The sequence below is a fragment of the Muntiacus reevesi genome, chromosome 16, assembly GCF_963930625.1.
Source record: "Muntiacus reevesi chromosome 16, mMunRee1.1, whole genome shotgun sequence".
Taxonomy (NCBI): Eukaryota; Metazoa; Chordata; class Mammalia; order Artiodactyla; family Cervidae; genus Muntiacus; species Muntiacus reevesi.
In genome coordinates this window covers 21,005,749-21,019,692 of record NC_089264.1, presented here as the reverse complement: position 1 = coordinate 21,019,692, position 13,944 = coordinate 21,005,749, and the positions used below count along the sequence as shown (strand labels likewise).

Genomic DNA, 13,944 nt, shown 5'->3' with positions numbered 1-13,944 from the left:
TACTGGACTGGGTTGCCATGTCCTCCTCCAGGGGATCTTCCCGACCCAGGCCTTGAACCTGCATCTCCAGCGTCTCCTGCATGGGCAGGTGGATTCTTTTACCACTCTGCCACCTGGACATGTGACCAGTCGTGGCCCACTCTCTGTGACCCCATGAACCATAGCCCACCAGGCTCCTCCACCAGGCCAGAATACTGGAGTGGGTTGCCATTTCCTTCTCCACACCTGGGACATATTGCTTATATTTACCCGGTTTCCTTGTGATGCACATTTAGGTTATTTCCTATCTTTTTTTAAATCACAAATTGCTGTAACGAACAACTTTATGGCATGTATGTTTATATGTATGTGTTATGAATACACACGCACACAAACACATATTTATTTTTTCTTTATCTTAACAAATGAGCAACTGTACATGCAGTGTAAAACCCATAAAGAAAATGCTGGTTACAGAATTTAAAATTTTCAAAAATAATACCAAATTACCTGCCTAAAAGGTTGTATCCTGTTAACTCTCACCAAAAGCACCACTCATTTCAAAGAAGGATTCACTGATATAAGGAAAACATCACATTAACTTGCTGGCAAGAGGAATGAGTATAACTTACTTTAGCTTTTGTTTCTCTGAGGCTTTCCCTGAGTTGATCTCGCTCCACTTTGAGGGTTCCCTCCATTCTTCTTAGGTCATCTCTTTCCTTAGTAACAGATTTTATTTCTTCAACATTTTCATGGAGTTTCTGAGTCAACCTTAACTTCTCTGTTTCTATGCTTTCCAGGATGGAATTCTGAGTCTCTAATTGCTTCTTCAGTTGCTCTGTTTGATACATATTTTCCCTGAGATCATTTTTTACCTTAAGAAGTTGATGTTCTTTCTCCTGAAGTTCTTGGACCTTGAGATAATCAAACAGTAAGTTAGGATATAGACAGATACAGAGAGAAAGCTAAAAAATAGTTTCTAAATTGAATAGGAAAATCTCTACTTATCTTCAGCATTTGGCAAACTCATGCCCTGTTTCATAACACAAAAGACCTGATTCAAACTCTCAATTAGTTAGATATTATAAGAAATACCTGTGCTTTTAAGGCAGTATTTGTGTTTTCTAAATTCATTTGGATATTTGATATTTCATCTATCTTCCCTGAAACAGTTCCTTTGAGTTTATCGATAGTTTCTTGGTGCTCTTTCAGATTCATTTGGGCAGTTCTTAGTTCCTCTTGTCTTTCCAGGTCCTTTATTATTAGAGAAAGAAAAATAATACATTCAGAATAATACAATTCAACAATACGTAGGAAAGGCATAGGGTAAGAAGTAAAAAATTCTCCTCCCTCCTTGGGCCTCTCAGTTCTCATCCTTTAAAAGTAACTTCTGGATGTCAATATATTCCAGATACTCTTACTCCTTTTTCCCATCGGAAACTTTTTAATTAGCTCTATCTCATTGTTTATCTATGGATTGGTATTCCATGGTCTGAATGTGCTGTATTTTTGTTCAACCAGTCTAATGGACAGTGAGGATTTTTCCTATTGGTGAGGGGGGTTGCTTTATTTTGTTATTGCAACTTGCTGCAATGAATATCTGTCTATAAACATCTTTGCACAATTATGCTAATGTGTGCAGATAAACAGCAATAACTGGATTTTGGGGGTTACTGCAAACAACAGTCTGTATAGTCAAAGCTTTGTTTTTTCCAGTAGTCATGTATGGATATGATTTGGACCATAAAGAAGGTTGAGCAAGGAAGAATTGATGCTTTTGAACTGTGGTATTGGAGAAGACTCTTGAGAGTCCCTCAGACAGCAAGGAGATCAAGACTAGTCAATCCTAAAGGAAATCAACCTTGAATATTCACTGGAAGGACTGATGCTGAAGCTGAAGCTCCAATACTTTGGCCATGTGATTTGAAGAGCCAACTCACTGGAAAAGACCCTGATGCTGGGAAAGACAGAAGGCAGGAGAAGGGAATGATAGAGGATGAGATGGTAGGATGGCATTACCAACTCAATGGACATGAGTTTGAACAAGCTCCAGGAGATGGTAAAGGATAGGGAAGCCTGGCGTGCTGCAGTCCATGGGGTCGCAAGGAGTAGGACTGAACCACCACCACCATATATGCATCCCTCCACTTTTCCCCATGGGTTGGACCACTTTTACATCTCTACCAACTCTATCAATCACAGTTCTTTTAGGACACGATTTCACATTTACAAGTTGGGTGAAAGATGGTAACTCACTCTACTTGTTGTTTCTCTTAGGTTTTCCTTGAGCTGGTCTATTTCTACTTTGAGAGTCTCCTCCATATTCCTAAGGTCATCTCTTTCTTTTGTAACAGATCTTATTTCTGCAATATTTTCATTGAGTCTCTGAGTTAACTTGATGTTCTCCCATTCTGTATTTTCTAGAGTTGACTTTTGGGCCTCAAGTTGCTTCTTCAAGTTTTCCATTTCACATATTTTTTCCCAAGTCTCACTGACATCTTTCATCTCAAGAAGTTGATGCTCTTCTTCCTGAAGTTCTTGAATCTGAGAAAATTATAAAGCAAGTTAGGACATAGGCAGAATTTATTAGGAAAAAGAACTATTTCTAAAATTATGGCAATCATCTTCCTATTTTAGTTTAACATACGTATTATTTTCTTCCTTAAGGGATATGAAGAACACAATAATCGGATGTCATTTTCCAAACAACACAAGACCTACATTTGCCTGTCAGCATCTGAATTCCCTAAGACTCTCTGGATATCTGTGCCTTGATCTGTCTTCTCTGAACTAGTCCATGCATTAATGGTTTCTTGGTACTCCTTCAGAAGAATGTAAGTAGCTTTTAGTTCTGCTTTGATTTTCTGTTCCTTTATGATTAGAGGAAAATGAATCTAACTTAACAGTGAACATTACCATTATCACCTTAACACTACTTTTATAACCAAAAAACATCACAAGAGGGAAACTTACATCAGCTACAATTTCTTTAGTGCTTTCTTTGAGTTGGTCTGTTTCCTTTGGAAGGGCCTCCTGCACCCTTTCCAGCTCGTCTTCTTCCTTAACGACGGTTTTTAATTCTTCTTGACTCGCCTGAAGGTTTCCGGTCAACTCGAGCCTCTCGCTTTCTTTTCTTTGTAGTGATGAGTCTTTGGCTTTGAGATGTTCCTTTAATTGTTCCAGTTCACTCATTTTTTCCTGAGTCTCACTGATTTCTTTGATGGTAATAAACTGTTTCTCATAAAGCTCTTGCGTCTAAAAAAGAAAAAGCCAAAAATATACTTGCACGCAAACACACATAAAAACATGTGCTTATAAATGTATATATATTTTTTGAAGGAAAAAAATTTAGGATGCTTTCTAAAACAATTTAGTAAGTAAACAGTAGTCTTTGTACTCTAGTTAGCTACCTCCCTTAAATTGGTTCCCCCTGCTCCTTTACTCCCATTTTACCTTTCTCTGTAATTCATCATTTGCTGTTTCTAATTTCTGTTGAATGTGTGATATTTCAGTTTCTCTCTCTGATAGATCCACTCTCAGTTTACCAATAATTTCCTCTTGTTCTTTTAGGTGACAATGAGCAACTTTAAGTTTCTCTTCGGTTTCTAGTTGCTTTATTATTAAAGGAAATTGCAAGAAAATTTGAAAACATTATAATCATTACATGGTAACTAATTCCTTTTCCCCAAAGGTTTAGTTTTTACCAAGATATTTGCTTACAGAATATTAACACACACACACACGAAAAAGAATGACACCTACTTTAGCTGCCATTTCTCTTAGGTTTTCTTGGAGTTGGTTCTTTTCAGATTGAAGAAATTCTTGTAGCCTCTGAAGGTCAGCTCTCTCCTTAGCTACAGATTTCACTTCATCAAGACTTTCTTGAAGTCTTTCAGACAATTCGAGCTTTTCCATTTCTAGCTTTAGTAGTGATGAGTCTTTGAATGGCTCCTTCAATTGCTCCATCTCATTCATTATTTTCTTAGCTTCACTGTCCTTTTCTTTCATATTGAAGGACTGTTCTTGTTTGTCTTGAGATGCTTGGATCTAAAGAGAATCATAAAATGATACAGTTGATACCCAGGGATACTTTATTTTACTTTTGGGGAAAAGAAACAAGGATGCTTTCTATATCAATTAAATCAAGAATTTAATGGCTTGTTTCCAGAACAAATTTCCTCTCACCCACTCTTCCATTATTCAGATATTTAACACATTTATTGAGTATTCACTGTGTTGTCAGTATCCTATGATATTAGAAGTTGGAGATGAAATGGTAAATGAGACTTTACATGATTGGCCTTTTTGAGACTTACACATTTTAGAAGGAAAAATACATATTATACCAAATCTTAACCAAACAGAGGTGGTGGGTTATTTCGGGGTACCAGTGGCAAACCTAATCTATCCTGAGTGATTAGGGAGGCTTCCTGGGGCATGGAAAGCTTCAGCTGAGATCTAAAGGCCGAGAGCACTTGTTAGGCAAAGAGGAGTATGGGAAGACTACAGGAGGGAAGACCAGGCCATCCGAAAGCCGCGAGGTGGGGAAGAGCAACCGACTAGAGTCGCCTGAGCACAATGAACAGGAGGAAGAGCAGATGAAACAGGGGTAGAAACCAGCAAGGTCTGGGATCCAGGGTCTTAAGAGCAATAATAAGCTATTAAAAAGTTTTAAGGAGAAAAGATCACCTTGGCACAGATTGGGGAATGAATTACAGAAGTATGAAATGAATGAAGAGACCAGTTAGGAGGCTATTGCAGGAAAGCCAGAGAGAAATAATCCTAGCTTTAATTGGTAAAGTGTACTTTGGATGTAAACTGGAGAAGAAAATGATGACAGAATATGGAGAAGAGTGGGAGGATTTCACACATAGGCACATGCCTTAAAATCAACAAGGTTTTGATTCTTGGATTATAGAGGGAGTGGGGAGGAAGGGATAGTAGTAGGGTTGATTCTCAGATTTCTGACCGGATCAGTGAGGGAAATGGTAATGCCTTATGGGATACTGGAGAAATAAGTTTAAATACAGGAAGAAAACAGTGTTTTTGACTTTATCCTTTCCTGTAATTTAACACTGCTTTTTCTAAATCATTTTCAATACTTAAGAAAACAACTATCTTCCCTAAAACATTTTCCTTCATTATCCATAGTTTCTTAGTATTTATGAGCAGTTTTTAGTTGTTCTATTTCCAATCACTTCGTAATTAAGAGATACTTAAAACTGGAAGGAATATTTTAACTATAAATGTTCTCTCACTTATAAAATATAGAGCACTTATTAAACGGGAGGAAAGGATGAGACCTACTTCAGCCAAAGTTTCTCTCATCTCTTCTTTCAGTTGGTCACATTCAATCTGAGGTGCTTCTATTGTCATTTTAAGATTCTCTCTCCTTAGTGAGAGATTTTATTTCCTTGTGACTTTCTTGAAGTTTTTCACCCATCCTGAGACTCTACATTTCTATCCTTGCTAGTGTTGTTGAATCTTTGGTTTTGGATTGTTCTTTCAATAGCTCTGGTTCATCCACTGTTTGCCGAGTATCAGTGACTTCTTTCACATTAGGAAGTAGCTCCGGTTCCTCATGAAGCACTGGGATCTTGCGATATTCATATAATACTAAGGGTTCTATCTAGACACTGTTGTCATAATTTTTAAAGGGAAAAGGTAAGGATACTCTCCATAGCAACGGAAGTGATTTTAAACCTTCATGGTCTACCACGGACCACAAACTCCTATTTACTCACTTTCCCTTGATTCCTACTCAAGCTATTCATGACTGCTAGTCATATTCTGTCATAATTTTCTTTTTTCTCCAGTTTATATCCAAAGTACACTTTACCAATAAATTATTAATCCAATCAGTTGCATGATTCCTTTCTATCAGTTCAGTTCAGTCACTCAGTCATGTCCAACTCTTTGCGACCCCATGGACTGCAGCATGCCAGGCTTCCCTGTCCATCACCAACTCCTGGAGCTTGCTCAGACCCATGTCCATCAAGTTGGTGATGCCATCCAACCATCTCATCCTCTGTCGTCCCCTTCTCCTCCTGCCTTCAATCTTTCTTAGCATCAGGGTCTTTTCCAAGGAGTCAGCTCCTTGCATCAGGTGGCCAAAGTATTGGAGTTTCAGCTTCAGCATCAGTCCTCGCAATGAATATTCAGGACTGATTTCCTTTAGGATGGACTGGTTGGATCTCCTTGCAGTCCAAGGGATCTTAAGAGTCTTCTCCAACAACACCACAGTTTAAAAGCATCGATTCTTCAGCACTCAGCTTTCTTTATAATTCATCTCTCATATCCATGCATGACTACTGGAAAAGCCATAGCTTTGACTAGATGGACCTTTGCTGGTAAAGTACTCTGCTTTTTATTATGTTGTCTAGGTTGGTCACAGCTTTTCTTCCAAGCAGCAAGCATCTTTTAATTTCATGGCTGCAATCACTACCTGCAGTGATTTTGGATTCATTTCTATAATAGTTCTGATTCATTTCTATACTAGTTTCATTTCACTGATTCATTTCTATATTAGTTCTCAAATACAACAGGAGAAAATTCAGAGCTGAGTAGATTATATCCCAATAAATTAATGGCCCCATTCTCAGATGAATTCTAATGCTACTTAACATATTTTTTACGTGTAAAGATTGATTCCCTCTTTCCATAATCACTAGTGTTACTGTGTAACTTTGCATATCATATTTCTACATTTATCAAATTGGAATTGAGAATGTTTTTCATATGCTTATATTGGGGAAAAAGAACAATGTCTTATTCATATCCATAGTCTCAATACTTAGCACACAACAGGCTTTTAACATAGGTTGGTCTAGTTTATGTTTCATTTTCTCCACAGCATTTGTTATTATTGCAAATTATCCTGCTCATTTGATTGCTTATATTGATAATCTCTTTCCACTACAAAATAAGTTCTATGACTTCAGAGGATCTGTCCACCTTGTTCTCACTTTATTTCTATAATCCAGTACCCAATACTGTACCCAATACCCAATACCCAAACTGTACCCAATACATTAAACACTCAACAAATATTACTCAATAAATGAATGAATCATAACCCATTCACTATCTATCGTTCCTTCAAAGGAGGAAGAAAAGGGAAAGAAAGGAGGAGAAGAAAGGATGGAGAGAAGAAAGGACAAACCTTTTCCTGCAGTTCAGTACTGGATCTTTCTAAGTTCTTTTGAATATTTATTACCTGAGCTGTCTTCTCAGAAATGTTTCTTCTTAGTTCTTCAATAGTTTCTTGGTGTTCTTTTAGATGCATGTGGGCCATCTGTAGTTCTTCTTTTGTTTCTAGACCCTTTATTAGGAAGTAAAATTTAAAGAATAATTTTAAGAACATCATCCAACACTGCTTCCCCCTTTCCAATTGACTCAGTCTTTAAAGAAATGTTTAATAGATGAAAGAAAAGGTCATGACTTACTGTAGCTTCAATCTCTCTTATGTGTTCTTTAAGCTTATTTCTCTCTACTTCGAATGACTCCTGTAATTTCTTTAGATCATTTCTTTCTTTGGTTATGAATTTCATTTCCTCATAATTTTCATGAAGTTTCTGAGCTAACTCTATCTTCTCAATTTTTATATGTTCCAATGTTAACTCTCGGTTCTTTAGTTCATTCTTTAAGTTTTCCATTTCATTCATCTTTTTCTGCATCTCGCTCATCTCTTCTTGTACACTAAGCAGTTGCTGCTGTTTTTCTTGCAGTTGTTGGCTCTTAAGAAATACAGGTTTTATAATTACTATTTTGTCTATACTCTCTTAGAATTCTTATGTAAAATCTACTTTGCAAACTGAAATAATCATTATCATAACCCTGTCGACTACTCCAAAATAAGCAGACAAGGGGCATTAAAAGTAAAATAACTTTCTAGGTACAATGTCTAGTGGGTCAAATAGAGTCCCACACCAAATTCAAGTCTACCCAGACCCCGAGAACCTGATCTTCTTTGAAAAGAGGGTTTTTGTAGATGTGATTAGTTAAGGACTGAGAAGGAATCCTCCTAGATTAAGGTCGGCCCCAAATCCAATGTGAGTAGTCCTTCTAAGAGACAAAAGGACACACAGAGACACAGAGGAGGTCCTGTGCCGATGGAGGCAGAGATTGGAGGGATGCAGCTCTAAGCCAAGAAACACCAAGGTCAGCTGGGAGTCAAGGGCAGGAAGAGGAATTAAAGGATTCTTCTCTAGAGCCTTCAGAGGGAGTCTGGTTCCGCCAACACTGTGATTGTGAACATCTAAGACGCAGAACTGTGAAAGAATAAATTCTTGTTGTTTTAAGCCATTAAGTTTATGTTAATTTGATACAAAAGCCCTAGGAAACTAATATAGTGCCACTAGGTTAATCGAGGAAGAATGTGAAAATGAGAAAAACTAAAAAACAGAAGAGATTAATTAAATATGCAGACATCACTGTGCCAAATAACTATAATTCCATGTCTCTTAAAAACTTGAATAATTAAAAAAAAAAACAAACTTGAATAATTTACTTCCATTTCTAGTGAGGGCCATATGGAGTGGCCCAAGCAAATAATGAAGCATTAACTTTTACATAAGCTCAATGATTTCCCTCCTTTAGGAGGAATATGAAATAGAAATTAGGTTTTAACATATTCAATTAGGTTATAGTAAAAGGGATGAGAATTAAGAGAACCCATATTAGGAAAAAATACACAGAAGCACCATGGAAATCACTATATATTATCTGTAATGAATGTGATACTGCTTCTAGAATATACAGAAAGATCTCAGTGGGTGCATTTTAGAATTTCTTGGGGAATATAATTGTTACCAGAGTCTGAGACTTGTCTACAAATTTTACAATAGCATCTTATTGACAATATCTAAGTGATAATACAGTCAGACCTTGTTATCCAACGGAAGAGTAGTTCCAGGACCTCTGCAGTTACCAAAATCCATGAACGCTCAAGTCCCTTTTATAAAATGACAGCTATTTGTATATAACCTAAACACATCCTCTCATATACTCTAACTCATCTCTAGATTATGTATGCTACTGAATACAATATAAACGCTATGTAAATAGTTGCCCAAGTGTGGCAATTTTGGGTTTCAGTTTTTGGAACTTTCTGTATTTTCCTCTGAATATTTCTGATCTATGGCCAGTTGAATCCATGGATGCAGAACCTGCAGATACAGAGGCTGACCGTAGAGATGACTCTCACTTCAGAGCACGACTAGAGCACCGCTACAGGGGCGGCATCTCTGTTTTGTTGACCAGTGTATCTCAGGAGCCCAGAAGAGTGGCTGGCTACAGTAGTGCTCAATAAGCACTCGATGAACGAATATACCAAATGACTTGTTTAGAAAAATGAAGGCCTCCCCCCGTCTAAAGACTCCAGAATAATATAATCATCACAAAGGATGCTAGCTAACATCTCAGTAGGAGTTGAAACTGTCCAAAATACTGTCCATTAAGATCTGTTCATCTGAGAGGTTATTTCTGGAATTTAGGTTTGCTGGAATCAAATTTATTATATAAGTAAAAAATTTAGTCAGGAAAAATGACCAGGCAGATAACTTTAAAAAGTTACCTTTTCCTTTAGCTTTTCTTGAACTTCTGATAGTTTTTCACAGGTCCTAGAAAGCTCTTCTTCTTTCTTAATGGTACGGTTCTTTTCTTGTGCAACAATATCCTGTTGTTTTTTAAGTTCATTTCCAAGAATTCTTAATTCTTCCTGGTTTTCAATGGTCTAGGATTTTTTTAAGAAGTTGAGATCAAAATAATACTTACTTACACTTAAGAAATCAGGTAAAAATCAGAATTCACTTTAGCCAAAAAATGAAGAGATCATGGCAAACTATATTGGAAAAGATTAATTTAAAAAGTGAGTCTTTAATCATATAAATGTCAAGAATCTGCTTTTTTAAATACTGTTTCTTCATTGCTCACCTTACATTCCTATCATGAGAATTAGAACTGGGTTTAGTATTTTATCATGTGAGATTTGCTCATTTTCTACACCTAAACCAAAAGACACTTTGGAGCTTTTGTTGACAACAGATGATATGAGACACTTATCTATATATCTACATATGGTTATGGTCTTTTCATATGCTGGAATGGCTTTGATTTTATATATTGCTTAATAGCAAGCTCAAAATGGCAGCACTGTTTAGTAGTATGAGGTAGACTAATCCAAGTTATTAAGCTTAAACAGTAACATTCTTAAGTCACAAAAACATCTCAAGCCGGAGACTGATAAGTGAATATGACTTTTGTCTGTATTCTTATTTACAGTCAGTAATTCGAAGCAAACAGACAATCCCAAGAAACATAGAAAACCACACAAAAGATCAGGTTCTACTGTGATTCATAGCAAACTTCTCAAAATATTAATTTCATTCTAGGCACATCATATTGTCTCTAAATTTAGAAAAAATACTAAAGTAGGTTTGAAAATATTGGCAAACATTAACAATAAACAATTAAAAATGAAGTCAAAAACTGCAACAGCATATATAAAAGAGAAGCATTTAGGAACAAATTTAAGAAAATATGGAAAAGATCTGTAGACTGAAAAGTATTACATAACACAGACACAACAAATAATCTATAAAAAGATAAACAATGGCCAATAAGCAATCTCATGCTAGTAAGCATGAAAAGATGTCCAATATCTTTATAGTTATTCAGGTCAGTTCAGTTGTTCAGTCGTGTCCGACTCTTTGTGACCCCATGAATCGCAGCATGCCAGGCCTCCCTGTCCATCACCAACTCCTGGAGTTTACTCAAACTCATGTCTATCAAGTCGGTGATGCCATCCAGCCATCTCATCCTCTGTCATCCCCTTCTCCTCCTGCCCCCGATCCCTCCCAGCATCAGGGTCTTTTCCAATGAGTCAAGGGAAAGGTAAATGAAAACAATGAGGCACACAAGCAATAGAATGGTTAAAATTAAACACAATACTACGAAGTGTTGGTGAGGATGTGGAGTCATCAAAATTCTTTTAATTTGCTGACAGAAATATAAAATGGTACAATTACTTTGGAAATCAATCTAGTAAATTTTCAGCAAGTTAAATATATATCTCCCTATGATTCAGCTATCCCATTTAGATATTTATCCTAGAGACATAAAAAAACTTCATAAAAATATTTGTTTATGAAACCCACGGACAGAGGAGCCTGGTAGGCTATGGTCCATCGGGTTGCAAAGAGTTGGACACGACTGAAGCAACTTAGCATGCACACACAGAAAGAAGACACAAAAGAGTTTATGCCATGTGATTCTATTTGTATGAATTTCTAGAAGAGACAAAGTCATTAAGGTAAAAACCATAAAGGATAGTTGACTATATGGGGCAGAGGTTAAGACTGGGATTGAGTAGATCAGGGCTCAAGGGAACATTCTGAGGTGATGTTCCACATCTTGATGAAAATGGGAAGTCCACAGTAGAGATATTTGCCAAAAGTCATCAGACTGTATACTTGCATTTGTTACATTTATCACATGGCATGTAAGTTATACCTCAATAAAGCTGTAAAAGTCTAAAATACACAAGGACAAAAATGTACTGCAAAGTACACAGTGCTGAATCCTACCATTTCAATGTTTTCTCTCAGGTCGGTCTTCAGTTGTTCCTTTTCTGCTGTAACACTCTCTAACATTTGTTGCAGTTCATTTTTCTCCTCTATTAAAGACAGTATCTTTCTCTGTTGCTCAGTTAGCTTATTATCCTCAGCATCCGCAATCAGAGCTTGGGTTTTCGTGGTTTCCAAATTTTGGCTTTTATCTATGCCAACCATCTAAAATATAAATACAGTAAAGAATTTCTTAGTTAATAATACTTTTAATAATAATAATAAAAACAGCCAACACATATTACTTATATATCAGGCAATATTTTCATATATTGACATACTTAATCTTCACCATAACTTTATGAGGTAGGTACTATTATTGTCTCCATTTGACAGATGAGGAAATAATCCCAGAGAGGATAGGTCACTTGTCCAAGGTCACTCAGCAATGAATAACCAGGTTTTGAACCCAATGCTCTGGCTCCAGTGTGTGCTCTTGTGCCTGATCATTAATAAGAACTACCTAAACAGCTATAGATAATTTACAATTATCTTTATGCATGATGGGCTAACCAGATTTTATGAAAAAGTAAGCTACTTTGAGCTCTATCACTTTATTTCTTTCCTTAAAAGCTGGAAATCATTCCCTAATCCCAATAAGAATATTCCCAACTTTCATTTTCAGAGGTAGTAAGTATGCACCATTGTAAGTATACATATAGAAGGCAAAGTAATTTTGGTAGAAATATATCTCATATTATAATAGTATAATTCATTTTTTCTTAATATATAATTTTCACTTACTGCTTAAGAAAAGTATGTTATATAAATTCATTTATCCATAATAAGTCTTAATCAAATGTAACTTAAAATGTGAACTCCCTGGTAAAAGGAGACTAAGATTAACATCACAATTGTTGGCATGAAATTAGGTTGTTACTATATAAGTTTATACTAGTCTAATAAATATTCAACTCCATACTGGCCACATGTCTTGAAAGGTTTTATAAAGATCTATAATTAATGTTACAAAAAAATATGAAAAATAAAGAGAAAAAATATCATCAATGTCACCAACACACCCACTATTAGAATTTTGGAATATTTCATTCTAGTGTTTTCCATTAACTTTTTTAAAACAAAGCAATCATAATTAATTTACATATATAGGATTCATTGTAGCTTTTCTTCTTCATGTAGATCATATGCATTTCCCCATACTATTATGTAAACTTCAAATTAGTATTTTTAGCAGTTTCTTTTTTCTCTAGAGTGGATACAGACAAACCATCCTTTGTTTAGTTCGAGCTTCTGACAATGGTGCACACCATGGAGCTAACTATATGAGAAATTAAGGTGGGGAACATATAGCCTTTGGGACTAGTTTGTCAGATACTGTAAAATGGACTCCTGAATCTTTACTCCTAAACAAAGGAATACCTACAAAGACAAAGAAGACGGAGACAAAGTATTCTGATACCCTCGGCACATTTCAAAATTGAACACAGACTACGAAATATTTCAGCTACTGTGGTTAGGAGTAAAATTTAATTTCTGTTGAGATACACTAGAAAAACTGCATTTCCAAAGAGACAGACATCAAGTAGGTTGAAACGGCCACTCCAAGAGGATTTCTGATAGACCTACTAATAGAGTTCTGTGGTGCCCAGAACAGAGGGGTCCCAGGAAATTCCTGGACCCAGTCTTTTATCTACATGTGTGATTCCAGCAGGAATATGGTTATCACGGGACCAAGGTGACCTCAGCCTTCCAGTCCAGACTTTAGGACCTCTAATAAACAGAATGGTGTGAAAATCCCAGCAGACCCTTTATCACATGGAAGCTTCTAGCATGAGTATAACTTCCCTCACTTCTCATTTACTGTCTCCTCCTCGTGTGTGTATGTTAGTCATTCTGTCGTGTCCAGCTCTTTGTGACTCCATGGACTCCTCTATCTGTGGAATTCTCCAGGCAAGAATATTAGAGTGGGTTGCCATTTCCTTTTCCAGGCCTCCTTCTCATGGGGCACTATGATTGCATTAGTTTTAAAGCAGATATACATTGTTAGATCTTATTCTAAATAAACTATTCAAAAAACCTTCCCCTTATGAAAGCAGAAGTTATAAACTTCAAATCAAGGTCAAGAACCTTTGGTCCACGGTTGATCCAAATTATAGATAAGCTAGGAACATGAGATAATAGAGGAAATGAAAGGACTTAAGCATAGGAGACAGAAGAGAGAGCTCCTTTTCCAGCACCGGAATATTGTGTCAGGGCAGAGGGGGGAAAAAGAAGCTAACTTAAACTGTATAAAAATTTAAAATTTATGTGCATCAGAGGACACAATCAACAGAGTGAAAAGGCAACCTATGAAATGGGAGAAAATACTTGCAAATCATAA

The 13,944-nt window shown here is 36.4% G+C and overlaps 1 protein-coding gene across 4 annotated transcripts in view; it reads right to left on the bottom strand.

Moving 5' to 3' along the window:
* Nucleotides 1-13,944, bottom strand: part of CENPE (centromere protein E) — a 74,187-nt gene that overhangs the window by 27,809 nt on the left and 32,434 nt on the right. For 3 of the 4 annotated variants that reach the window (XM_065907361.1, XM_065907360.1, XM_065907362.1), the window contains 10 exons: nt 11,565-11,768; nt 9,554-9,712; nt 7,425-7,715; nt 7,196-7,300; nt 3,742-4,026; nt 3,433-3,591; nt 2,953-3,234; nt 2,236-2,523; nt 1,075-1,233; nt 612-893 (listed from right to left, as the gene is read on the bottom strand). In XM_065907361.1, the coding sequence (XP_065763433.1) occupies nt 612-893; nt 1,075-1,233; nt 2,236-2,523; nt 2,953-3,234; nt 3,433-3,591; nt 3,742-4,026; nt 7,196-7,300; nt 7,425-7,715; nt 9,554-9,712; nt 11,565-11,768 (2,214 nt within the window). The remainder of the gene's footprint in view (nt 1-611; nt 894-1,074; nt 1,234-2,235; nt 2,524-2,952; nt 3,235-3,432; nt 3,592-3,741; nt 4,027-7,195; nt 7,301-7,424; nt 7,716-9,553; nt 9,713-11,564; nt 11,769-13,944) is intronic. The other variant, XM_065907363.1, reaches the window with a different exon arrangement.